We start from the raw sequence: 27343 nt of genomic DNA on the forward strand, positions 1-27343 counted from the left end.
AAAAGCCCATATGTGCTATGGAGTCAGAGGCTGCAGGGGTGCCAGCGGCCTCCCTGCTTTTATTTATTACTTATTTGTTTGCCAATGGCTGTTTGCCATGCTACTTAAGACAAATCCTTCCTGAAAGAGCTGCTTCTGCCTTCCTCTCCATCTGCTGCTCAGACCTGACACCACTTTGCAGGGTAGCAGGGAAGGCAGCGAGGCCAGGGTTCAGGTCTGGTCACAGGGCTAGTCTTTCTGCCTTCTGCTTTTTCCACACTTTCCCCCCTCTCTCCTCTGAACAAATACCGCAAACCACTTCAACAGCACCTTTTACTCCAAATGGCACATTTTGCCTTCTCTCTGCTGCTCAGACAGGCAGCCTGACCTGTCACACTGCATCATAAAACCCCAACATGGGTCAAGGTGCTTTCTCGTACCTCTTTTGCCCACCCAGCTTTCCCCTCACCTCCTCGCTCTCTGTTCACTCCCCCCTGAACTCTCTGAAAGGGGAGAAGGCCGGAGTGCAGATCAGTGCTGGAGACGGTGGCTAAACAGTTAAAAGGAAAAAGATGTTCATGCAGAAAGAACATCCGCCAGCCAGACAAAGGTCTCGGTCTCTCTTTCTCCTGGATAACACCCCTTCTGTTCAGGAGATTTCTGAATTCCAAACTCACTGTGCAGCACCCCTGCCGCCAGAGAGGATGGGGAAGCAAGCGAGGGAGAAGGCAGGGCCTTGATCTGTGGACAAATCTGGATGAAGTCATAAGCTGGGGGGAGAGCAGCTTGGCCAGAGCGTTAGATCATCCTGACCTGACAGCTCCTTCAGAGTCATCAATCTCTCAAAAGCTGGAGGGAGAAATTGGGAGAGATTCCCCCTCTTCTCCCCTGCCAGCACGAAGCGTTTCTACCACCACCAGGTGTGGCTCCCGGAAGGAGGGTTCTGTGGCCGGGATGACGTGGGGACCGAGCACAAGCCATGGCATGACACAGCGGTGGGATGACATTTTATCTCGCATCAGAGGACAGCGGCGCAGGCCAGCGCGCGGGCACTGGGGAAGGACACCGAGGGGCTGTGGCTCGCTCTCTGCCTCTCACTTACTCCAGCAGCCCAGGGAAGCCCCCGCACCTCGCTGGGCCTCAGCCGCCCATCAGGCGGGTGGAGACAAGCGTTACTTAAAGCTACTTCGGTACGTGGTCCAGAACGAGGGCAGGAAAACAGCGTCTAAACAGAGCCAAGTACCCCAAAATCTCCTACAACAGCAAACCAAACCCATCCCTGCATCCTGGACCCGCGGAGTCGCCTCGGAGCTACGCCGCGGAGCTACAGGCGGCTGCTGCCCAAGGCGGTGCCGGCACACCCGCCCCGGGGGCCGCCCAGGTTGCCCTGAGCATCCCCCAGCGCACTCCCAAAGCCAGGCCCACCGGGGGGGCGCCGCTAAGCACGGGGGGGCCAGGACCAGCCCCAGGCACAGCGCGGCTTCCCCCCCGCCCCAACCGCCCCCGGCAGGACGCCCCCCCGGCCCGTCCTGCGCCCCAGGAGACCCCCAGCCACCCGCCCCCGGCTGGAGCCCCGCTGCCCACCGCGGCCCCCGCCCGCTGCCGCGGCAAGCGCCGGCTGAGCCCCGCAGCCCGGACCGCGGCTCCCGCCCCGGACTGACCTGATGGGGGGTCCCGGTCCCGGCCCCGCTCCGCTCCGGGCCCCGCGCCCGCCGCCGCGCCGCGCCCGCCGCTGCCGCCCTCCTCCCCTCCCCGCGGCCCCCCCGCGCCGCCCGGCCGCGGGCTGCCCGGCCCCGGCACCGGCAGGGGAAGGGGAAGGGGCCGGGGCCGCCGCCGCTCCGCCCCCCGCCCGCCCCGCTGCGGCGGAGAGGCCGCGGTCCGCGGGCGGCTCCCCCCGCCTCGCCGATGCTCGGGCGCCGGGGCCTGCGCTGCCGGCCGCCGGGCCGAAAAGCGGCCGGAGCTCCGGGCCCCGCGGCGGGGAGCGGCCTCCCGGCCCGGAGCGGGGGCGGGCAGCCCCCCGCCGCGCTGCCTACCGTGCTGCTCCGGCCGCCGGTGCGCGGCGCGGGCGGGAGCTGCCGGCAGAGCGCCTGGGTGCGGGGTCTGCGCGTCTCAGGCTATTTCTGGGGCCGAGGCTGTGCCCGCCGCATCAGCCTCTCCGAGCAGCTCCTGCGGCGCTCGGGCTCCTCGGGAAGGCTGCCCGGGCGTGTGCCGGAGGGGGAGAGGGGCACGGGCCTGCGGGGCAGTCAGCCGGCGCGGCGGGGGCACACGGGGGGTCAGCCCGCCGACACAGCGGCAGGGGCAGGTGGATGGGAGCGTTTTAGACCTCAACCGCGTTTGCAAAACCTCTCCCGTTGATGCAGCATCGCACAGTTGCTTGGCAGGGGTGGTAGCTGAGAAACTTCCTAGGGGTCTTATTTCTGCAGAGCAGCCGTGCCTTCCTGCCATCGGGAATGACCAGCAGGTGGGACGGGGACCTGAGCCACCAAGGTGCAAAGCGGCTTGGAGAGCCTGGTTTTCCTTAAGCATCCCACCCTGTGCCCCATCTCTCCAACCCATGAGGATGCAGGCAGCACACCCCGTGCTGGAGAAACGGCCAGCAGCACGCCCAGGGGTGCGGTACTGGGCGTCTCGCCTGGCCACCGGTGTTCCCAACCGATGATCAGGGATACGCCTGCAACTGGGCTAGCAGGGAACAGCCACCAGAATGTGACCGCAGGGAAGTCCCACTGACATCCCAAGGCTTCATTGCTACCGCCTTGTATGGGGGGCCTGGGGTCCCACATATGTGGCTTCTCCAGATGCTGAGTAAACAGCGTTGCTCTGCAGCATCCTCTGAAGGCTTGTTTGGGCTCATTTCATCTCTTTCGGGCTGAAGAAGCACAATCCAGGGACTAAGCCCCTGCCGTTTAAAGGACCTTCCGGTCTGACAGGCACAGCTCTGAAAGTTACCAGGAGAAGCACCAGGGAAACAAAACATGTAATGCGCTGCCAGCCAAGAACCTCCCTTCATACTGCCAGTGGAAATAGGCTGGCATAGCTCACGGACCATCAGGAACCAAGGGGTGAAAACCAGGTGTCTCCCATAGTGTCTTTCCTTTTTTTTCTGGCTCCCCAAGGCTGAGGTAGCACTCAGCTGATTTCTGCTCTGCTGGAGCATGGTGCAGAGCACAGGTGGGCTACAGCACGATGCCTTTTGGTAAAACTTTACTATAAATGAGACCTTTGTCCCCGACTGGTGACTTCTAGGAGCTACCATAGCCCCAACAACACATGCCTAAAACTTTAGAGAACAGCTGAACAAAAAAAGATTTCCAAATCTCTTTCATTGCCATCTCCTTCAGCCCCAGCAATATGTATGATGTGGAGAAGTCACGCAGCTTGCCCCCTCACTCCAAACAAGCCAGCGCCAGTCCTACAGCATCACCGAGGCTTGGAGACCTTGACTGCTGCCTTGCAGCAGGTGACACTGTCTGCCTCAGGAGAGAGCAGGGGACTGTGCCGGCTTAGTACAACATGTGCTCTGCAAATGCTGAGCAATGGGGGCTTGTGGGAGAAACAAATCCGTGTGGATTTTCTAAAATGCCTTGTGATTGTGATCTGCTGCTGGGTCCCCAATATTTGATACCCTACTTCTCAGGAAGTGCAGAATGTGTTTTTCATAAGCCATGGCTTCTCTGACCTACTGAACTGGAAACCAATATGCTCCATCACTTAAGGCAAATGCTGCTGGGAAATCTTGGCTTCTGAGCAGAGCTGGCAACCTTGCTGCTGGTGAGCTGCCCCAGGCCCAAAGGAGTGAACACCCACTCCCCCTCCCTTGGCCCGCCAAGATGTCAGGGATCACACAAAGCTGGGCAAACTTACCCTGTGCACAAGCCATTCCCTGGAGATACTTGTTTCTTCCTGACTCTGGCCCAGATTGTGCCTAGCTGGAAATAGAATAGAATAGAATAGAATAGAATAGAATAGAATAGAATAGAATAGAATAGAATAATAAACCAAGCAGGAAACACAGAGCAGTCCAAACAAGGAGAAAAACTCCTTCATTTTCTGTTATGTATTGGGGCTCAGGGTCCGTGTCTTTGGCTCAAGAAGAGCCTTATCGGTATGGTCTCACAAGGGCTCGGGCATCGCATGGTTTTTAAGTCCCTCCACACGCCTGGAAAGCACAAGTAGCGTGTGGCTCAGCCTCCAGCTCTGTGTGCGGAGGAGCCCGTCACCTCCTTCCCGCGCTGCTTATAACCCTGCAGCAGTGTGAGAGAAACGCAGAGCCGCAGCCGGAGGCAGCAGGAGGATGAGGCACAGGGAGCTGCTTCGCAATCGGAGCTGTAGCACTGCATCCTGCTGTGTGTGATGCTCCCAATTGTAATTCCTCTTTTCCGTTGCTTACAGCTTCAATAGTTAAGCTGAATTTCTCTAGGCAAGCTCAGGGACTTGGGCTGAGTTTGTCTAGACACATTTCAGGCAAGATGGTGCAACTGTTCCTGAGAAGGACGTCTGGAGAAAAAGACTATTTTGCCCATGTTTCAAAAAAAGGCTGGTGGTTTCTCCTTGGGCAGCTCCAGCGTCTTTGAGCTTCGGAGCCAAACGTTGGCAAAGGTGTGGCCTTTAGCCAGGGATGCACCTTTGAATACCGCCATGGGGATGGTGTATGTCCCTGGAAAACTGCAGTTTGCCCAGGCCAGGGGCAAACTTGAAGGGGGCAGAATGAAAATACGCTTTAGTCCCCACTCCCTGCTCCTGGAGCACAGACTGTGTCTGTGCCCCGGCTGGCAGCCCAGCCTGGTGCAGCATGGTGCTGCCGACATGTCCCCACGCCAGCTGCTCCCCACCAGGATGGGCCAGCTGGGGTGCGGTGAGCATGGCCTGTGAGCCCCCAGCCAGGGCTTGCTTGTAGGCAACCATCGCAGAGAGCCCTTGTCTCCCTAGTGCAGGGGTAGGAGTCAGCGTGAGGCTTCACAGGGCCATGCGGTGTGGGCAGGCCTGGACACGGCACCTGAGAAGTGGGGCTGGGAATGGGCAAAGGCACAAAATGGCAGATGATGGCGTAGAGCAGCCCTGGATGCGGCCCCAGACTTTCTTACCTGCAAATTGCTTCCAGGACAGAATTACTTGTATCCGTGGAGAATTTTTTCCTCATCATTACGTTATGTTCGTGCTTCAAAAGCAGCTTCATGCTTCTCATCCCTGGGACAAGTGAGGGATTATGCCCCAGGTAGAGATGGAAACTCACACCTGAGGAGGTGAAAGTTGTGCCTACCCAGCACTGCTGGGCGGTTTCTCCTGCGGTTGGCACCACACAGCACTGCAGCCCTTCTGTGCTAACTTCAGCCCCAGCCATGGGCGCTCGGCATTTCTTCCAGCTGGACTCCAGGGCACCAAGCGGACACCTGGAAAATGAAATCCAGGCAGTTTAGTGACCGCATAAGGGAAGTGTTGGTGAGCCACCCTGCCTCACGCAACCCTGGCGACGACGGCAGGAGAGCAGCTGCTCCCCAGGGCAGCCTTAGCCACCCTCTCCAGAGACCTGCCTGCCTTTCCCAGCGCTGCCTGCCTCCTTCCCGAAATACCTCCTGCCTGCCGTAACTAAGGAAACAGGGCTCCTGTAGGCAGCAGCTTCTTGCAGTGTGAACCACTGCTGGGTCCCCAGAGCGCAGGGGAGCTGCGGGCACCACCCCGGGCTGAGGCAGTGCCAGCCCCATCCACAGCCCGGCCAGGGGCCTCTGGGCTGTGCCACAGCCCACTCCCAGAGCCCAAATGCAGGGCAGCACCTCCCACATACACCCCCTGAAATCTGGGGCAGAGCTGGCTGCGACTGACCCGTGTCCCCCTGCGCAGGGGAGGGCTCTGCGCCCTTCACTGGGGTCTGCCTGGCGGGGACCCTCAGCTCCATGCAAGATGCTTCCCCCTTCCCACAGCAGACCATGAGACTTGCTCTTTGCAAAAGAAGAGGCTGGAAGAGATGCAGCAGAGGCTGAGCCACCATCACACCAGCCACCTCAATTCCATTAATTAAAAAGTTAATTTCTTAATTTTCAAGTGCTCACCCCAGACCTTTGCAGGGCTCTTTGAAGGCAGCTTGCCATTGGGAATAGCAGAGAAACTGGGGCCACAGCTGCTAAGCTGGGAAATTATCTCTCCCCCATGCCGGCTCCCTCGTGGTTTGGTGTCTGCATGCCTGTAATTTCAAATCTGCTTCAAACATCACCCACCACCCAGGCTGCGTGACCAGGCACTAATCAGTTACATTAAAATATGCTAATTGGCTCTTCCCAATTGCCCAGGCAGGACAGTACGGCTCAGCACTCGCAGGCACAGGATTTCTCCGCACCTCCAGATCTCAGTCTTTTGGCTGGCTTGGGGAAGCGAGGTGTGCCTGTGGTGCTGCCCTCCCACTGCCAGCCACACTCCAAAAGGCACCGTGGCTGGGCCTCAGCACAAGCAGATCAAGTTGTCCAAGCCACAGATGCAGCTTAAACCCAACTGCTCATCTCAAGGAATCCCATCCCCAGCCCTCCGGGCTGTCAGCCACTGCTGCCTCCAGCGGTGCCTCTGTGGGTGCTTCCACCCGCTCCTGTATCGCTGCAAGCAACTCATGCAGCTTCTTGCTTGGGGCTTTCCTCCCTTCACCCCAGCATCCTGCCACTAACCAAATGTTCTTCCACTTTTCCATCCCCAGATCCCGCCTTTTGCAACATGGAGTGCTTCACTCACCCCCTTGAAGAAAGACCTGTTAGAGATTTTCTAGACCTGCAGGCTTGCACTTGGTAACACCAAGCCAGCTTTTGTGCATCAGACATCCTTGCGTTACTCTGCAAATAGCTAGTCCGCGCTTCCCCACGGGTCAGGCCCACTGCCCACCTACCCTGTCAATGATGGGCGCCCTGACCTGGCCCCATGTCTGCTCTGAAAGCCCAGGGCGTGCTGTGTCGCTTGCTTGTGGCTCTGGAGCCGCACACAGATAGGAACACGGCTCCATTCAGTCTGTGGAAAATACATCTCCCTTTCTTATGCACGTGTGTGTGAAAGAGAAACAAAATAAATCCATGGTTACGTGGAGCTTGAAGTGAAGGTCATGGATCAGAGTCAGATCTTTCCTGCACATCTCAGGGCAATGACCCCTCTGCGTCAGGAGGTGCAACCGGTAATTCCTGACAGACGAGAAGAAGATCCAGGCTAAGCACTTGACCTTCTGAAGCAGGAAATGGCATTTGCGATGATGCTTCGAGCAATGCAAGATTGATTGCGGAGATACCGCGGAAAAGTGATGGTAGTTTTAATGAGAATGTCAGTGGATTATGAGGGAAGGATGTAAGCTGACAGGCTGAGCCGGGAGAGCCAGCGAGGAAGATGCACATCATGTAATGAACCATATTACCATTCTGGCCAAACACAGGGCTCTGCGTGCAGGCAGTGTCTCTGCCCACATGCCCGGCCTTCCCAGGAGCAAACACTCAATGCACTGATGTTCTCCCCGGCTAAAACAGTCGCCAGCAGCCCAGTTAGGTAATGCACAGTGACGTGGTCCCTTATGAAAGTCATTAACTCTAAATAGGCTGTCTCATATACAAAATATGCAACAAAAACATCTTTGCTAACTAGCTCGTTGGCCTTTCCTCCATGTACAGAATAGCACCAGAATGAAAAAAAGACCAAAAGGAAAGAAAAAGGAAGGGCTATCCTAGGTCAGAAAAGGGATTTATGTAGACTAGCATTGTTTCTGGAAGTGGCCTGAGAACAACATAAGAACAGAGCGGGAGGTCGATGCTCCTGCAGTGTCCTCTCCCACTCACCAGCATGAGGCTTCCTGCACCAGCAAATACATCATTCTTGAAAGAGATTCAGAAGCCATATAAAATGTGGGCCTCCACAACACCTTGCAGCAAGGTGTTCCCCTGGTAAGCTGCACGTTGTGTGAAGAGCACAACGTCTCCTCGCAGCTCTTCTGAGCCACTCACCAGCTACTTTCACCCACTTCTCAGCCTGGAACATGCAGTCAACATTTGAGCCTAGTCATCAACAAACAATTATTTATTAATTTCCCTGCTTATGCTGCTGGCTTTACCTATGGTTTTACGACGTGTATAATTTATCATCTTCAACTTCCTTCATCTTGATCTTTGCACCTCCTTTCTGCCTCCCCTCCTTTCCACATGCACTGAAATGAAGCCACCACTCAGGCAGAGGCAATATGGGGTTTATCAGGCTGGAGTTACACCAGGGATAAGCTGGGAATGCTCAACTGAACTGAAACTAGAAGGGAAATGTGAGTGAATGGCATACCATTAAGGGCTAATAATGCTGCCCCATGACAAAAGCAGAGTCCTGAAACACTGGTGGTCACTGATGATCGCAACCTTGCTTCTGGTCCCTCATCCACCTTCCCAGGTAGCTCAGCAACTGGCAGCTCTGCCTCTGCTTCAGCAGACCTCCAGGTGCTCCAGGGAGAGCTCTAGCACACAGACAAGGCAGATGCAGCAGCTCTTTTGCTCTCTGTTGGTGACGAATGTAACATGTGGTGTAACAAACAAGGAGAAAGCACTGGAGCTCCCAAGCAAAAACTTGGAGAACCACTGGAGCATGTTTAGCCATGTTGCAACAGAGCATGAATCACTGCAGTGGGTAAGATTCCCATCTGATGCAGCTTTTGTCCTCCTGCAGTGAGGCCTGCAGTCCTCATCAGTGGCGATTTGGGGAGGTGTGGGTGGGAGATGCTCTGCAGGTGGATCCTGCTGGGGGAGCAAGCGCTGCGCTCCCAAGGGAGATCACAGCTGCGGGGCTGGGGGCTGCCCGGCAGAGCTGGAGAGGGAGGCAGGGCAGAGGTCTCTCTTGGGTTGTGATGGTCGGCTCCCCTCCCACATCCACAAATGCCCTCGAGCTGCTTGGCTCCCGAATCACAACGGTGGCAGCCCCGTGCTGTGGGTGACCCAGGGAAGGGATGCGTAAGCTGGCCGCTTGTGCCCCCCAGCCCACCCCCTGCAACACCGCTGTGCCCTGCACTGCCCCCGTCTGACTGCAGGGCTCCCACTCTCCTACCCCTTCTGTATCTTCAGCCTCCGCCGAAAACTCTCTCCAGCCCACACCATCTGCCTCCCTGTTGCCTTTTGTGTGCCATGAGGGATGAAGAGTTGGGCTCAGAAGAGCTGACTGCCGCAGGACGCAGGACGGACACTCCACCCTCATGGCTGGCCGGTGCCTTCCAACCATCCCAGACAGGGCAGTGTCCCAGCGCTCTGCTGAGGTGAGCACGGGGCTGTGGGCCAAGCAAGCTCCCTGACCTCTGCAACCCAGTGGGCTGAGAATACAGCACCACAAGTGGCTTAAACTCACTGACCTACACCTCTTGCTCAGCTGATTCATTCCCCACTGTGCAGTTCCTAACACTTTGTCCAGTTTGTATTAGCCTCTGACAAGATGGCATTTTGATAAGAGATGGGTGTGGAGCTCCAGGGCCATATTTTATGGGCAGGTTGGAGCCAACCGAACCTCCAGGTTGTCTGTCTTGGATGTGCAAGCAGGTACCATAGGAAAAGTCAGTTGTGCTGGAGCAAGTTTGGTGGTCTGTACTGATTTTGTCTCTGTGCAGCCCCTTCATTTGCTACTGCTTCCCCATGGGCAAGATGATAAAGGCTTTTCAGGAGGTGACTCAGTTGCTGCTCGAGGGAGGGTGGGATTGCTGCCTCCCTTTACCTTGGTCATTTCTCCGCTGCCTTCGAACGCCTCTGATAAAGGTGAGCGTAGGAAGGGGCTGTGCTTGTCTGAAGAAGCCCGTTTGTCTGTGTCTGCATCTTCCAGTGGGAGTTGCCCAAGGAGCGCTGAAAGCCTGGCCCCTCTCCCCGACCCGCAGGGGCCTTCAGCCGGCCGGGGCGGACCTGCCTGGGGCATCGCGGCTGCCCGGGCAGGAGCGGCCTTTGGAAGCGGCTCGGCGGGGCTTGCCGGGGTGAGGCTGCGGGCCGGGCCGCGCTCCCCTCCCCTCTCCCCCCCTTACTCTCCCTCCCCTCCTCCGCTCCCCGCCGCCGCTCCCGGCGGGCTCCCAGCACCACCTGCCGGCTCGCCCGGGCGGCCCCGCCGCCGCCGCGGGGTGGGGGATGCTCTCCCGTCCCCGTGTGGCAGCCCACCCCAGCACCCCGGGCCGCTCCTCGGGAGGTGACCGGCTCCCCCGCCACAGGCGGACCCGCAGCTCTTCCTCGGCTGCGAAGGTGCCGGAGCGGGGCCAGCGGCAGCCCTGGAAAAGCGGGCGGGGGGCGGTGGCTGGCTGCCCGGGGAGGTCCCATGAGAAGCGCCGGGGTCGGGAGGGTGCTTGGGAAGCCGGGGCCTCCTGCACAGACCTCCTCTCATCCCGGCGCTCACCCCCGCTCCTCCGCTGGCTCTTTCTGACCCCAACCACCCTTGTTCTTTCCAGCTTTCACATCACACCAAAATCCCCTCCATCCCTGCACCTCCATCTCTTTCGCTCCTGTTTCCCAGCTCCTTTCAGTCCTGCCCTCCACACCATGGCAGGGCCCCTCCTGCCCAAGCCCTCCCCAGGGCTCCCCGTGGTCCCCTTGGAGCCCCCAAAGTGATCGTGCTCCCCACTGTGCGGCCGCTGCTCCCTCAGTTCCCAGGGCACAGCCTGCCCGCTGGCCCCCTCCAGCTCTGCGGGGCAGCCCCCTTTCTCCAGCTGTGAGTGAAGCAGATCCTGGCTTCTGCTTCTGGCAGGCATTTTGGAAACCTGGGTACTGGCTGTGCTTACCCCAAATCCATCAGACAGGAATCTGAGAGAAGCAATCAAAGACAAGTCTGTAGAAAGTCCAAGTCTCACTGCTGTGGGACTTCTCCCTCATATTTATTCCTCCTTTTTTCTGTTTCCCCCCATAACGCCTTGCTTCTTACACTGTGGTCTTCTGTAGTCATCCTCTGTGGTCCTCCACTGCGGAGGTCCACTGCTCTTCCACCACAGTCCTCTGTTGGGTTTTCTTCGCTCAGTCACTGCCCCTGTGAGGAGGAGGGAGAGTAAGGCCGAAGGTGCCATCCCCACAGTAGACACCACACTGTCTCTGTAGGCCCTGGACCACCATTGGCCTTTGGAGATGCCCAAAAGCTTGGGGATAAGGGAAATTACCATCTGACAGGAGCATGCCCTTTCTTTAGGCAGCCTGATGTGTGGTTGCCCTTGATATGGTGCCATCAGCCTAACTTTGGGCTTACTCAAAGCAGTACTAAGGGCTTCATTTGTTTGATACCAAATACATCAGGTGGTTCCTGGAATCTGGCAAACAGCTACCCATGATCAAATCATGGTTTTCTTTTCCTTCAACCAAGAAAAGAAAGTAGCATCTCAATTATTTTTCCTTGGTTCATTTAGGGAGATGATATTACTGGACCAAGGTTTACCCTTCAGCCCCACCCAGCCCAGAAGGGGTATTGGCCTCCAGGGCCTGGTGTTCACTCCCAGCATCTGTAGGGATATCTCCACCCCCTTGGCACAAGGAAAGAGGTGCCTCCCCTGGGAGTCCAGGCCATAGCGGGGCTGGAAACAGGTGAACGTGAGGCTGCCTCCAGCCTTTTCAGAGGAGGACCTGGTTCTTCCTCTCATCCTCTTCTTGAACAGGGCTTTGAATTTCTTCTGTTAAAGGAAGCCAGGTCTGCTCCAGGAAAAGATGCTGTTCATCACCGGTAGGGACAGAGAACTGCCTAGGGGACAACCTGGCTGGTGATGGGGCTGAACGCTCATCTAGCTCCGGGCTGCACGGAAAGCACCTTGACCTGCTCAGGGATCAGCGTGGGAATCCCCTCCACATGGGCACCCAGTTGGCAGGGATAATGGGCCTTCTTCTGCACCAAATCTGGGGCTTAAACTTGTGCTCAGAAAGTGAAGTGCCTGGGCTCTAGCTCCTCCTAAATTTGCCAGAGTTTGAGCCCAGCGTCTTTCATACCAAGCTACCCGACAGAATGGGATGGAACAGGCTCCTTCAATGGAGCTGGGCAACCACACATATGGCGTGTGAGGACAGAGAAGGGCAAGAAGCAAGATGGTGTTTGACTTGGCATTGGGTGGCTGAAGGCCTGGTCTCTGCTCCCAGGGCTGTTAGTGCATTTTACGTACGGAATCATGAATGGGAACTGAACTGCACCCACTGGGGCCGGTGGAAATGAAGCAAGTGGAATCTGGCCCTCTGTGTAGCAAACAAGTAGTCAGTTAAAATCATTGCCACCTGCAGTGTGGCTGGGGTAGCGGTTGTGTGCAGTGCATCTAGTGCACTAGTTGATAGCTAGCATTTTTTGCAGAGCCAAAGTAATTTAGGAACTGCTCTTATAAACCCACTGGAGGAGCATCTTGATGGCAGGGGCAGCAGCCGTGTGATGGCGGGGGGAGAGATCGCTTCTCCCAGAGCACTGCTGCGGCAGGCAGGAGGATTAATCCAAGTCTATTTTCTGGAATTGATTTAACACTGTGTTCATTTAACTGCAGCTCCTGCTGAAACATTTCATATTTCAGATCTGATTTCACTGTTTCCAAGGCTGAAAGGCTTCCTTCTCTAGGCAGCAGCAGTTCTGCAAGAGAACAACGAGTAGGAGCCCTAGGGAAGCAGCAAAAGGGAAGGAATATTTTATCTTTAGTAACTGGTCATTTCCATTTTGGAGACAGCAAAAGAAGAACCATATGGTGGGTGCTGAATATTCACTATGTAAACAGTGACTTGGTTATGAATATGTGCATGTGTTATTGTTGTTTATTATTTATAGGATTCCCTAGGTATGCATGACACTTCACAAGCAGAAAGGAAGACCAGGGCTCTTGCTCCTTGATGTGCCCAATAGAAATTTGACACAATGCTCAACAGCAACAGAGCATGGCAGATGAGGTTTGGGCAACCAGCTGGGCATGGGGAGGAAGATGGCACCCCTGTGAAAAAGGGCAGTGCACAACTTCTGGAGCAGTAGCTGCTCCTGCTGACAGCAGATTGCTTCAGATGACCACCCTCACCTATTCATGCCCATTACTTTGGGTTTTAATCCTCCCCTGCAATAAACACCATTTACATTTATTATTTTAATTCTCTGCTCCTTGAGAGCTCTGCTCCCGCAGTGTCCTGCCTGGAAATGATGCAGAACAAAAGGAACCTCGGTCCAATACCTTTCCTCGCTGTGGTATTCACCTGGAGGTGATGGGACTGCTCACTTGGCTTGAGCTTTATGGCTCAGGAGCTTCAAATCAGTCAGCTGAAACAAAAAGAGACATTTTATTGTGCACTTTTCCTGCTAGCCAAAGTATCTTGAAAGCAAGGAAAAGATTCCCATGAAGTCCCAGGGTGACACCTTGTTGTCAGGGTATAATGTCTGATACTGAAGCTTACTGGGGATGATGGGAATTCGAGAGCACCCAGACACCTGCAGGGGATGCTCAGAGCTTTGCAGGAAGAAATGCCTGTAGTACTTTCCCCTTCTCTTGTCCTTCCTTTTTTTTTCACTGCCTCAGCTTTTTTTCTATAGGGTTTTTTGCCACAGCATTCAGCCATTCCTCTGGTGCTGAGCCAGTATTGTGGGCAGGGTTTGATGAAGGGGGCAGTCATAGGCACTTGAAGGGAAGCATCTTGGGTCCCTTAGGGGGAGACTCCCCACGCCGTTATGGGGACAGGGCTCAGGGGCACCTGCAGGGCCAGGGGGATGGAGGAGTGGGTGCACCACAGCCAGGGACAACAGCCTGAGCTCAGGCCTGTAAGTGCCTTCCCTCCTGCAACACTCCCTTCCCACCCATCACCAACATCTTCTCTTCCTGCTGGCACACTCTGATATACTGAACTTTACTTGACTGCAAAAGTTTGTTTCCCAACACCACCAGCAAGCAGCAAATGAGTCAAATGTCGATTTTTGCAACAGCTTTCTTAACACAGCAGGGCACACCATAAATTGTGACTTGTTTCAAACAGGCCTGGTGCTTCGTTGCACGGGCCAGCTAGAACAGCCCAGAGCCTCATCAACAAATATCCCAGCTCCTTGGAACCATGGTGGCTGCTTGGTCTTTCTCCTCTGTGCCCCAAAAGATGTTTAGATGTTTATATGACTCCAAGAATGAGGGAGGTAGGTAGGCTAGGAAGGACAGAAGGACAGAGAGACACATAAGGACTTTCACATGGGATGAAGCAATGTTAGTGACTGCTCTGATTTTTTGTGGTGAGAACTCTGTATTCCTTGCTGAGCACCTGTAAATACCAGTCGCAGGACTCCCCCTGTCAGTCACTGCCAACATCAGAGGAATGTAGCCATCGCAGCAGCTTCTTGGTTGCAGGAGGAGAGGCAGTCTCAGGTAGCCAGCACCAACTCAGGCAGAACATAGAAAGCAAATCAGCTAATGTTTTGAAGGACAGCCTTCCTTGTACTCTAGGCATCAAGTCCTGTTTAAAAAAAAATACTGTGAGTTAGAAGACCCCTAAGACACATCTTAGAAAGCAACCATTTTTTTTCTTGTCTAAATATACCCTTAGTGCTCACGCTACTGTGGCCGCCTGAGTCTTGGACTTTCTGGCAGAAATGACAGCAGCCCGGTCTGTGAGGTGGGTTGCTATTCAGATGTTCAGAAGGTTGGTTTTGTTCGACAGGCACAAAGCATCTTTTACAGTCTACTCAACAACTCATTCTTCATTTGGAGGCAATTGACCCTTTGTCAACAAACCTTTCGCTCTGTCTTCTGAAGTGCTGGAAATCCATTCGCTGAAGAACATCGTCATAGGGAAAGGTGGAGAACAAGCCCTTTTGAAGAGTGGGGTTCTAGGTGCATTTTTTTCCCCTCAATTCCATTTTTCCTCTTCATTCACATGGCTTATTGACCTGAAAATGTCTCTCAAATACAAAGGTACAGCAAGCCATGGATATGTTGTTAGGTGGCAGATTATTTACTCATTTACTAGAACTGTCTGCATTAGTTTTCAATGTACACCGCTATCTGAATCATAACGTGTTCCTGCATAAATACCTTGAACACCAAGCATTACCTCCTAGCTTAGTTTTACACTGAATGATAAGCTGGGAGGTTTGTAATGAGAAAACAGCAGCTGTATCAGCCTGGGGAAGGCTTGGCACACTGAGGCAGGAGGTATGGCTGTATAAAACCCCTCTCTTTCTCAACACTGTCCTTGAAGGAAGGAGAAGGGGAGGGCAGGTGAAGATTGGCCAGATGGGAGCTGAAAAAGAGGTTCAGTAGCTTAAGTCATAAATTCAGATACAGCACATGCTTGACAGTGTGCTAAAGTCATGACCATCTGTCAACCATTTAGTTACCATCTCTTTCCTTGTTCATAAGTGTCCTCCTCACTGAAACCCCCAGCACAACTGATGCAGCACAAATGGCAATCTACGCCAAAATGATTAAAATGCGGCTATTTAAAACTATGCTGTCAATCTGCCTGACCTCAGTGCTGGGTGCCCCTCAGCTCTCAGGTACTTGCACAACAGATACAATATCCCAGGTCCTTCAGTCTTTCTTTCAGAGGTTTCCAAAACACAACCCAAGAGGAAAGATTGAGGGAGTAGCGTGGCTTCATCTAGAGAAGGCATGGTAGCCACTTTCAAGTACATAAAAGACTGGAGAGAGGAAAGGATTCATCTTTCTCTGTATCCCCTGGGCATGGGATAAGGACTAAGGCCTTAGACTGCTGCAAGGGAGTGTCAAGTTAGGCATGAGGAAATACTCTGAAAGGATAACAATGAACTGAATGGATTTCCCCTGGGGGTGGTGGAGAATCCCCATCACCAGAGATCTTCAGGACCTGATCGGACTCTTGTCTGCAAGGGATAGGTATACTTGGGGCAAGGATGCGGAGGAACTGGGAAAGACAGTTGAGTTGGCATTTGAAGGTCATTTCTCACTATGAGTAGGAGCTTAGCATTAGATTTCTGTTTCAGGAAGATCAGGTCCATCCTGACAACCTCAGTAGTATAACCCAGAGCTGAATGAGGAAATGGCTGAGCTCCCTTTTCCTCTCAGTGTTCATGTCTCCACCTAGGCAGATTTGAAGCTGGTCAGCATAAAGGCATGCAGCTCTGCTGCCAACCATGCTATATTTGTTTTGTTGCTAAATTGAAGACACCAGGCATCGCTTGATACTTTTCGTGGCCATTCAACTTTACCTAACCAAACAGAAAACCTCTCCAGACATCGTGGGCGTTCAAATTTTGAAAGATAACTAACTGGGGGGGGGGGGGAGGGGAAAGCCCACAAAAACTTCATAAGGCTTGTATTTAAGTGATAATTTAAGGCAAGCAGCACTGGGTTTACCACAGAAAGCATTCATTTCTTCCAAACCATCACAGCAAATAGCAGAGATTAACTCACTCATTTCAGAGAAAAATCACCATCAGACTGTATCTTGAATGCTAAACTAATGGGGCTGTCTGAGGCAATGCACATTTTGAGTTGGAAGAAATGATACATAATTTGGGATGCAATTTAAAGCGAGACCTTGAAAGATGTTGAGCAGGCTGTATCAGAGCATGGCATCGACTGGAACTGTATTTTATTCTGCTTAAAATGTCTGAGCACAAGCAACTAGGAGATCCGGGGACCAAGCTACCAAGATTGTCATCTGCCAGTCATCATCAAGTGTAGCCCAAGTTATTGAACTAGAAGATGAAAACACCAGCTGGCTGATAACTGTTATAGATTATGCCAGTGGCTTCCCACCCTGCTTGCTAAAGGGACATATTGGGAAAGGCCCCATACCAGAGAAAGCCCCTCCACACAACTGACCAGCAGGGTAGAGTGGAGTGGTGAGACTCAGTAACATCAAGGCTGGGGTGAGAGAGAGGGACTGGCTGCGATATGCTTTGCTAATTTCTGGAGAACATCTGCACAGTAGGTAATAACAGCAATAAATTGCTCTTACAGGTGTTCCTTTTGCCCAGCTGTCAAGGCCTTCCAGAGAAAGGCATGTAGCATAATCCCTACCCTATTCAAAAGACAGGAAAATCCTGACACATGGGTAAAGTAATTTATCTGCAGTTGAAAAGCAGGATGGGGAAATACTCCATCTCCTGGGTCACAGCCAGACTCTGTTCAGGGAACCTCTGTCTCCCCAGAGAAGGAAAAGGGAGATACTGTTTCTGAGGGCCACACATCCAAGTTCTCTCATTGTCTTGATTTTACAGCAGGAGAAAATCAAATTCCTGCAGTAAATATTGTTACTTTTTCATTCTTGCTCCAAATCAACTACTGTTCTCATTATTCACTTACTCCCAAGCTAATCTCCTTATTTACCTATATCTCTCTTATATACACATGCACGTGCATAGGCAAATTCATCCCCAGACAACTTCTCCCCATCCTGCCAACAGCTCATCATATCAGCACAACAGCACTGAAAGAGGAATTTTTTTACTATATTCTAAAATATGAAGCCAGTATTTTGACAGTGACAATCATAAGCACCAATTTGCAGGAGCATTTTAATGAGAATGTGGGGGATAATATGCTTCATCATTTTTTTCATTCCAGTGGGAAAACAGTTTTCCTCCTTTCTCCTTTCCTTTCCTTTCCTTTCCTTTCCTTTCCTTTCCTTTCCTTTCCTTTCCTTTCCTTTCCTTTCCCTTTCCTTTCCTTTCCTTTCCTTTCTTTCCTTTCCTTTCCTTTCCTTTCCTTTCCTTTCCTTTCCTTTCCTTTCCTTTCCTTTCCTTTCCTTTCCTTTCCTTTCCTTTCCTTTCCTTTCCTTTCCTTTCCTTTCCTTTCCTTCCTTTCCTTTCCTTTCCTTTCCTTTCCTTTCCTTTCCTTTCCTTTCTCCTTTCCTTTCCTTTCCTTTCCCCTCTCCTGTCTTCTCTTTCCCTTACTATCCCTCCCTCCCTCCCTCCCTCCCTTCCTTCCTTCTTTCCTTCCCTCCCTCCCTCCTTCCTTCCTTCCTTCCTCCCTTCCTTCCTTCCTTCCTTCCCCCCCCTTTGGCTACAGCTTATGATGCTCCCTATGCAGGCAGATCAATGTCTCTCATGAGATGCAGTCCCTTCAGCCTAGGAGTATTTCATGACATGAAAAGGTTTCTCTGATTTTTTTTTTTTATTATTTTGATGTAAGCTGTTAAAATATGGAGAAAACACTGTCTGATTATTTAAAGATAAAATCCAGGCTGGGTCACGTATCTGTATTGCAAGGCTTGGTCTATTTTAAATTGATGAGTTGAGGGAATATTGGAGGATTTTTATTCTCAGTAGTCGTGACAGGAGAATGAGGGAGGTGGGAGTGAAAGCTCGATCGGGTTCTGAGCAGCTTTCCCTCCAGTTCTGCCGAAGGTGTCTCTTAGTTGTTCGTCACGCAGATCCAGTGCCTACAGGCTTGGTTTGCACTTTTATTATTGCCACTGTTTTTCTCAGAAATGTTGAATCATGAAAGTTATCTGGGAGAAAAAGTTATTTCTGATAAAGAATCCTTGAGCACTTGGTTGCTGTCACCACCCTCCACGCTAGTGCACGTGCAAGAGACAAACACAGCCACTCTCTGCTCCAGGCCTCTCTCCCTAGAAGCTGAGACATGAAACACACTTTAATTTTGCTCTGTACCTTCAGGCAAAGGGAGAGTCTCTCTTAGAGAAGCAGAGTCTGTCACTGGCTGTGCTGAGGGGTTGACTGGTAAGCCTAGGACCTAAGATTAGGTTAAACCCATCTTTCTTTAACTTGTGACCAGCACAGAGATTGACTGTCTCCAGGGGCAAAGCTGCAGCCCAGCAGCCCTCTTCTCTCCCCTTCTCCTGCCACGGGCGGCTCGTCTGTGGAGGGAGACAGGGACGCTTCTCATCAGGGCTGGGGGGTTGCTGCACGTAGGTGTGTAGGAGAGTGAGAGGCTGTGCGCAGCGGCTGTGTAGACAGTACAAGGACTGCGTGGGTGGGCAGAGGAGGGTGAGGGTGTGCAGCTGTCAGAGGGCAAATACATGTCTGCAAAGCTTCTATCAGCATGTCATACAGCCCGGGCACCACCTGCCCAGCTGAGAGCCTTTCCGAGCTACCTGCTGTTGTGCAAAGGAGCCCTGCAAACCCAGGGAGGCTTTGAACCTGCAGAGACTCTCCCCCAAAATGTGCCCTTGCCTCAGATGCTGGTTCCAACAGGGGCAGCTTTGGGGCAGCAGGGAGACACGCTGAAGCCTCACCTTGCCTCCCTCACCCACATGGCGAGAAGGAAGGATGCTCTGCGGGCTGGAGCAGAGGCGTCCCTGGGCAGGACGTCCCTTCCCACCCCCCTGCCCTCCTCATGGGACTTGTCAGGACCTCAGAGCCCCAAGCACACCCCTCTCAACCCCGGGGCCCCGGGTAGTGCTCGGAGGGAGGCGGAGGGAGGCGGAGGAGGTGCGGTGGTGCTGAAGGGACAGCTCCGGGGCTGGCGGGCGGGGCAGGGCCGGGGCAGGGCCGGGGCCACGGGCAGGGCCACGGGCAGGGGGAGCGACCGCACACGGACAGAGAGGATCGGAGAAGAACAGGACTGGGCAAGGAGAGAGAGGGAGGGAGAGGGAGAAGAGAGGACGAGAGCTGAAAAGCACAGGGACAGGGAGAGACGCAGGGCAGGAGACGGAGAGGGACAGACACAGGGCAAGGACAGAGACAGGGACGAGGCCGAACCGGGCGGGACAGGGAAAAGGCAGGAGGGGAGAGGGAGGGCAGACGCCGGGCTCTGCTCCGGCTGGGCTGCCGTGGGGGTCTCGGCATGGCCGGGGCGGCCGCCGGGCCGGGCGGTAGCGGCGGCTCCGGCGGCGCCAGACAGGCCGGTACCGGGCGGCACCCGCCGCGCCCGGGGAGAAGGGGGCTGCAAGGTGGCGGCGTGCGGCCCCCAGCGCTGCGGGACCGGGGCGGGCCCGACCCCCCCGGGCCGCCGGGGCTCTGCAGCCACCGCGGCGCTGGGGAGCCCCTGGGGCTGCCGGCGAGGGGGTGCTCGGGGTGCCGGGGCACCCACACCGCCACCCAGCTAGCTCCCCGCTGCGTTCGGTCCCCCGGGCTTTCCTGTCCCCGGGGCCGGGGGGGCCGGCGCCGGGGGTGCCCGCCCGGCGGGCGGGGATGCGCCATGCCCGGCCAGAGCCGCGGCTGCGGCTGCGGGGCCGCCCCGGCTCGGTAGCCCAGCGCCGCAGGTTGCATCCGGACAGCACTTGACCAGCTGTTTTGTGCATTTTCTAATTTCGTGCGGAGCAGGGCAGCGGTCATAGAGGTAATCTGTAGATCCGTGGCTTTAAAGGATAAATTAGAGCATTGGATTTGATCCGTATTGCAGTGGATTAGAGCAACCTCTCCCCCCTCCCCTTCTCCTCCCCCCCCCCCCCCCCTTCAATTCGCTCCCCCCTCCTCCAGCACCACCTTTTTTCCTCTCATGCAATACCAAAACTGACCCTGCCTGGCAGAGGGACTCTGCTAGGCGAGCGGAGCGGTGCCCACACCGCCGGCACACCGCGGGAGCCGGCTCTCCCCTCCAGCCTCCGCAGCCCCTCCGGGGCATCGCTGCTGCAAGTTCCCCGGAGGCAGGCGCCGGGGCCGGGGTGCCTCCTCCGGGCGCCGGGGAGCGGTCGCTGCCCACGGGCTGCCCCTTTGCCCCGGCCGGGCCGGGGCCGTGGGGCGGCGGCGAGGGAGAGCGGCCCCCGGGGGCATTTCCCGGAGCAGCGGGGCCGGCACCCGGCAGGAAATGGAAGGATGAAGTGTGCAGCCGGAGCGGGGATGTTCCTTCTCTCCTTGCTTTCCCCTGCAGGAACGTAATCCGCAATGCTAGTTCTCAGGTTGCTCAATGTTGTCGCTCCAGCCTACTTCTTGTGCATCTCCCTAGTGACCTTCGTCCTTCAGATCTTTCTCTTCATCCCCAGCATGTTCAGAGACCCTTCCACCACCCCACTTTTCTCTCCTGCTCTGCTGCATGGGGCCCTCTTCCTCTTCCTCTCAGCTAATGCCCTGGGCAACTACGTCCTTGTGATCCAGAGCTCCCCCGAGGACTTGGGCAAGGGCTTAAACTTGGGCGAAGGAGCCGAAGTGGTGGCGGACTGGCTGGATGGAAGCAGGTCCCCTGGCTCAGCCTTGCCCAGCACTCACTTCTGTAGACTGTGTGCCAGAGTCACCCAGAGGCATGACCACCACTGTTTCTTCACAGGAAACTGCATCGGGAGCAGGAACATGCGAAACTTCATCATGTTCTGCCTCTACACCTCCCTGGCTTGCCTCGACTCCCTGGTGGCAGGCATGGCTTACATTTCTGCTGCACTCTCCATGTCCTTTGCAAGCCCGCTGGCCTTCCTCACTCTTCTGCCTCACTCCATCAGCCAGTTCTTCTCAGGTAAGGACTCCTTCCTTGGAGATGAGGAGCGTCTTCCTCCTCCAGGGCTCCTGGGGTGGGGGGGACGTGACCTTCCTTGGATAGCTGTGTGTGGGGCGCGGTGGTGGGGAAATGGGCAAGAGGGACAACTGGCTGTGTTCAACAAAGCCCTCTTTAAAGGCTAGAGACAGCCCTTGCAAAGGACTTTGCTTCACCTGAAATAGAGGCTGGGACCCACTCAGGTTACAGCCACAGCCCTATTCCTAATGCGATGGGCTCTGGAAAACACCCCGTAACCAGCTTGCTGCTGGTAGGATCGGGCTATCTGTTGTGCAGGGAGTGTGTTGCAATTAGACGGAGGAGAGGGATTTCACTCATTGTACTGCAGGTGAGGGGGATCCTTTGCCTGTCCTACAGGCAGAGGTGGGGGGTCTGTAGCTTTTTGTATCCTACAAGTCTGCGGGTTCCCCATATCCCAGCAGAGATATTCTCATTCTCTTCATCCAGGTCCACTCACCCCCTCCGCTGTCACCCACCTCCTGCCTCCCGGCAGCACAAACTTAGTGAGATCTTGCCGTCCTTCCAGCACAGGAGAACTGGGGTACAGGCAACAGCAACCAAGAGAGGAGTTAATGTGACATGATTAGCCACCTCTCTTGTGACCCTAGTCTGGGACACAAGTCCACAGAGAACCAAGGGAAATTCTCTCTGCCCGCTCTTTGCAAGAGCTCCACACCAAAAGCAAATATCTCTTTCTCCTTGTCACCATCCTTTACCCTTCCTTCTGCTTCTCCCCCTTTCCCCTCTCTCCCTGCCTTTCCATAAATCTCCACAACCCTTACCCTTCCCCCTCCTGATTCTGCTCCCATAACTCTTGCTCTGCTCTTCCAGCCTTGCCTCTTCACCTTTCAACACGCCCTCAAACTCTCCAACCTCAGCCCTTTCTCTGCCCAAACCCAAGAGGCAGATACAACCTGGTCTCAGAGAAGGGACTATGCAAACAGCCTAGACTGTTACTCTGCCCTGACTGCAGAAAAATGCCATTTCCCCCCCATGCAGCTCATGCCTCGCACACTTAGATCAGCTTTCCTTAGACTACAATAGGTATCCCATATATTTTAGCTTTGCAGATTCAGCTGAGCTCCGTAAGAAGGGCCCGGAGTCTGTTTTGGCTCATGCACCATCACCAGAAGTGTTGATTATGATCTGAGCTTGGAGTCTCCGCTGCTGGGGATACAGGAGCCAGAGAAGCCCCAGCTTGCTTTTCAGATTCCAGGCTGGGTTTGCAGGGTTGCCATCTGAAAACAAACAAATATCTCTCTACTTGGCAAATTAGCAGATTTGTCATGGTAATCACTGAGAGACAATAAACATGAAATCCTTCCATGACATTTTTATGGAGTCATTTTTCCAAGCAGAGGAATTTTTGTGAATGATGTTGCACGAGCTTCACTAGCATTAAAAACACTGGGAATGATTTTCCCCTGTGCCTAAGCTCTGCTCAGCACAGCAGCCTGGGAGGGGGAGCAGGGATGTGGGAGGAGATTATCAAGGAATTAGTTCTCTCTCTCTGACTCTGAGGGCTCATCTGCACTGGGCTGGGCCCTGGCATATGTTTGAAGAACGACTGAAGTGCCCCAGCTCTGGTGTCAGCAACTGCAGTGCCAAAGACAGCATGTGGGCAATGTTTGAGTGGGACACGACGGGGCTGCGTGCAGGGCTGGGAGCTGGGAGCCAGAACACCCTCGAGAGGCAGCAGCTCCCAGCAGCTCCCACCGCACCTCTAGCTCGGCCGGGGTCAGAACTGCTGCCTCACCCAGCAATATATGGGTGCGTGGTGTCTTGGTTGCTTGGGAGGAAGGGCCTACTGGGTTTCTACCAGCACATTTAACCTCCAGTTCAGGAAAGAAAAACACAGCCTGGAATAGTTACCTGCAAGGGTTGTCCACCCAATAGTTTTCAGTTAACATAACTATTACTTAAGGGTTGTTGTAGGAGCCAAGCAGAGCATTGCTATGGCAGGGAAAAAACTTTACCTTCCTTCTTCTCCAGCATGCCCTCTGCACTGGAGGAGGAGTAAAGGAGGATGAAGGGTGAATCTGCTGGTCTTATGTCAACTGAGTGTTTTCTGCTTTCATGCTGGGAAAATTTTCAGTTGGCTCATTCTGCCCAGACTGTGCTCGGGCATGGATTTCAGGATCAGACCCAGAGTCTATAATTTCAGCCTGTGATTCATCTTTTCTGGCATAGATAATGTATGGCAATAAGCTTGAGATCACACCGGGTCAGTTAGAGCAAAAGTGAATCTGAGACTAAAGTGGACTGTGGTGATGAGGGACAAATGGAGAGTACTTTTGTAAACACAGGTCAGATTGGATCCACAAAAGAAATTATAGAAAATGCTTTATGTAGGTAACCTGAAGAAAAGGTTAAAAAAATCATGTATCTGGAAAGCATGGCTCAGAGATGCTTAATATTTGCAAGGGGAAACAAGGGTAATTACTTTCTTGATGGTGAATTTCAGCAGCTCATAGAAATAAAGCTTACAGCTGCCTTGCAAAGGCTCTAAAGAAAATAGCTGTATTTCTCCATATCCCATCTGAATATCAGCTGTAGGAAAGCACAAAAGTCTGTCACACTCTGGTCCAGCAAAAGAGGGGCAGAAAAGCCCATATTTGGCTCTGAGCTTCCTACCTGATAGATTAAGTTATTCCGACAGAATTCGTATGAGGATTTGTCATCATCCTAAGGGGCTTGTTCTTCCCTCGCTGTATTGCATATGAAGCCCACCGAGCTAAATGGGATCTAATGAGAAGGGAAAGATGACATTGCATTTAGGAAGAAAACTGAATGACTCCAGTGCCTTTTTCAAGTGAGGACAGCCTCTGAAAGCTCGAGGCTGTAGACGGTGTCCTTACAAATCATCCTCAGAGGGGCCTGCTGGCTGAGGCCAAAGCTTGATGTGATCGTCACGGGTCAGCCCCAATCTCTCACTTATAGCACTGCCAGGTGGAGAAGCCGGGATTCACAGATTGCAAAACCAGATGACACCATCTAATCCGGGCTTCTGTATAACAGAAGCAAGAGACACTTATCCGGCCACCTTTGTATTGAACTTAAAACCTGAAGCAGGCACGTTTAGGCAGCGCACCTCTACTGTCCATGCAATCCCTGCTCCATCAGGATTGCTCTTGCAGGGCCTTAGAGTGACCAGAGCCTTCACCTGCCCGAGTCTGTCTGCCTCATGGTCTTCCAGAGGGACAGGAGCATGTGAGAGCTTTTCCATTTTTAAAACTCGCAGGAACCAGTGAGAGGATATCAGCTATTTATACCGGTACTGACACACATTTAATTTCCTTTGTGTGCCTGTGTGTAAATATGGGTGTTTAATAATATATTGATATACAAAAAATATGTGTGTACACACTCATATGCACACACAGAGAGTATTATTTTAATGGGTTTAGATCTGCCTACGCATACTGAAAGGTCACTCAGTGATACCTGCTATTACACTAATATTTTCCAGAAGGAGTTCTAAAATCATTGTAGAGGAAAGGGCCCACAGAATATTTTTATTTAAATACATTCAGCATAAAAATATACTACAAAAACTGTTGAATTAGGAGCTTCAGACCTACAAAGTATTTTGAGTATTCTAGCAGCAGGTTTAGAAAAGGAATTTGGATTGCATTTTGGAAAGTTTTCTGTTTCTGCTTCTTGCATTCATATGAGAACTGCCTTTGCCCGATGGTAGGAAAGTCATTACTGATTTATTTTTCTTTTTTAACATATTTTCATAGATATATATATACTGATGAGCAAGAGAGAGATAGAGGGAGGGAGAGAGAAAGATCCCAAATCTTTCTGCCTAGTATTAATGCACACAGTAAGGCTTCTGGAAGCATCTACATGCTGTAGGACCCACATCTCTTTTCAAAAGGAACCTAGAAATCTTAGATTCACTGTGATGAGCAGGTAGATCCTTAAATAAATTAACCATTCTTCAAAATAGTGCTGAAGTCTTACAGACATATTTCACTTTTGGCTGAATTTGCCCCTGTAATCTAGATCCTCACATTAACAGCAAAGGGAGAAGTGTATCGAGACCATTGTCATTTTAGTATTTCCCCAGCGGGGTCCGTTGCATCAGACGCTACAAAGGAAACAATTTTATATAGTTAGAGCAACCAGTCTGTCTTGCTCCTAACTCTCCACCTGTGGCCAGAGAATATAGGCAGCTCATTGTTTCTCGGGGCTGGGTGTTACACTGGCATGTGAGGTGTGTCTAAACTCTTTCTTTTATTGTCCTCCCCGACTCTTGGTCTGCAGGAGCTCTCCTTAGCTCTGAGATGTTTGTCATCCTCATGCTCTACCTCTGGCTTGGGATCGGACTGGCCTGCGCTGGCTTCTGCTGCCACCAGATGCTGCTGATCCTGCGTGGGCAGACGCGGTACCAGGTGCGGAAAGGGATGGTGGTAAGAGCCCGGCCCTGGAGGGAGAACCTGCAAGAGGTGTTTGGCAAGAGGTGGCTGCTAGGACTTCTCATCCCTGTGCTGAACGTGGGAGGTGACTACCGTAGGCAGAAAGAGAAATAAAATCCCCGTGTGTGTGTGCATCCCATGCACGCAACACCTCCCCTGTTCTCTCCCACTGTCTCCTGAATCGCTAAAGAAAGAGCTGGGCTACTCTATCTCTTGGGATTGCAGCCTCTGTGGGAGGAAAGGACTGGCTATCAAACAGAATAAATTTAGCATATTAACAAGGAGATCACAAACCATGTAGATGAAGAGATACTGCAGCTTAGTAGTCACATCACTGCACCTGCGTACGTGGCAACAGTCTTTGAACTAGCAGAAAAATTAGTCAGACCCTCCTGTGGCTTCTTGCCTGACTCCTCCAGCCCCCAGCCCCACGAGCTACCCTATGTAGTCCCTAATGAACCACAGCAGGAGCTTTCAGAGAGCCTGGGCTGTTGTGGTAGACTGCAAACATGGTGTCTGTTCGTTGGGAGGGTTTTCCAGGGTGCCTTTTTGGCTCTTACATACTTGAGGTAACTTCACAGTACTGAGAAGCCTTTAATGACAGAACTGCAATGCAATCAGGCTGCCCTAGGAGCAGGCTATGTACATGGCTAACGCAGCAGGTAAACCTTCTCTCCACAGGCTAGAAAATCAGGAAGAAAACAAAGAGAAATTCAGAATTTCTCATTTCTGTTCTTGATCTGCTCCCTATGCAATGATATGTCAGGACTGTAGCTCTGCTACTTATTTTTAGCAGTCCTTTGCCCAGTGACACAGTCCAGGCAAAGCTGCCCGTCTGACAGGGAGCAGCGAGCAGATAAATCATCATCAGACGGAGGCACAAGGAGAGGAAACCACAGAGGTGAATGAAAAGGCTGTGTTTGAGAAGCTGTGTGATGAGGCAGGCTACGTGTGCCTGTGAGAGAGAGAGGGAAGCGTGGACACACAGCGAGCTGTCAGGAGGGTGCCGAGAGCCCCGCTGATGTGTCTGAGCCCTGATGCATCACCCTCTTGCAGAGGGCACCTGCACCATTAGTGCTGTGAAGAGTTCAAAATCCCAGAAGACAGGAAGGTTTTCCAGCCAGTCAGGATGCTTCACTTTGCACTAAAACAAACAAACAAATGTTTACCTCGGACACCCCTGCCACACCGTATTTATAGGCTCTCCAGGGCAACTCCCTCTCGCATTGCTGCAGAGGGGTAAATTCATCCATGTTATAACTCCATTAAGGAGGTTAATGGAATTACTACAGGGATTAATCAGCCTAATGTGTCAGTTGTTTTCTAGCTGCAGCAACAGCCCATGAGATCAGTGCTGAGATCCTATGCTAATAGGTGCCTTAAGAAAGGATACCATGACATCTCTACCAGGATCATAGTGCTGGATTCCCCAGCAGCTGCTACAAGAAGCCTCCATTTTGGCAAACTGCATTGGCTTATGCGGGCTGGATAGGAATCGATTGCTTCTCTTTAATAGGCTGGGGAGTATGCTGACAAGCCGTGAAAAATGTCATTTCTTCCTCAGAAATGCTCTCCGTGCATCCCAGGTAGGGGAACGTACCTGCTTTCATCCTTGCGTTTCTCATGAGCCAGAACAGAGGCACTC

At 53.1% G+C, this 27343-nt stretch overlaps 1 protein-coding gene across 1 annotated transcript; it reads left to right on the top strand.

The window, feature by feature from the left end:
- Positions 1-20673: 20673 nt before the first annotated feature.
- ZDHHC22 (zDHHC palmitoyltransferase 22) lies at positions 20674-25812 on the top strand (the record flags this gene model as incomplete). The annotated part of the gene is made up of 2 exons (XM_082317743.1): positions 20674-21235; positions 25547-25812. The coding sequence occupies 2 exons, from the start codon at positions 20674-20676 to the stop codon at positions 25810-25812; spliced, it is 828 nt and encodes a 275-aa protein (XP_082173869.1).
- Between the last annotated feature and the right edge of the window lie 1531 nt (positions 25813-27343).

The sequence above is a fragment of the Platalea leucorodia genome (assembly GCF_965183815.1).
Source record: "Platalea leucorodia genome assembly, chromosome: 7".
Classification (NCBI taxonomy): domain Eukaryota; kingdom Metazoa; phylum Chordata; class Aves; order Pelecaniformes; family Threskiornithidae; genus Platalea; species Platalea leucorodia.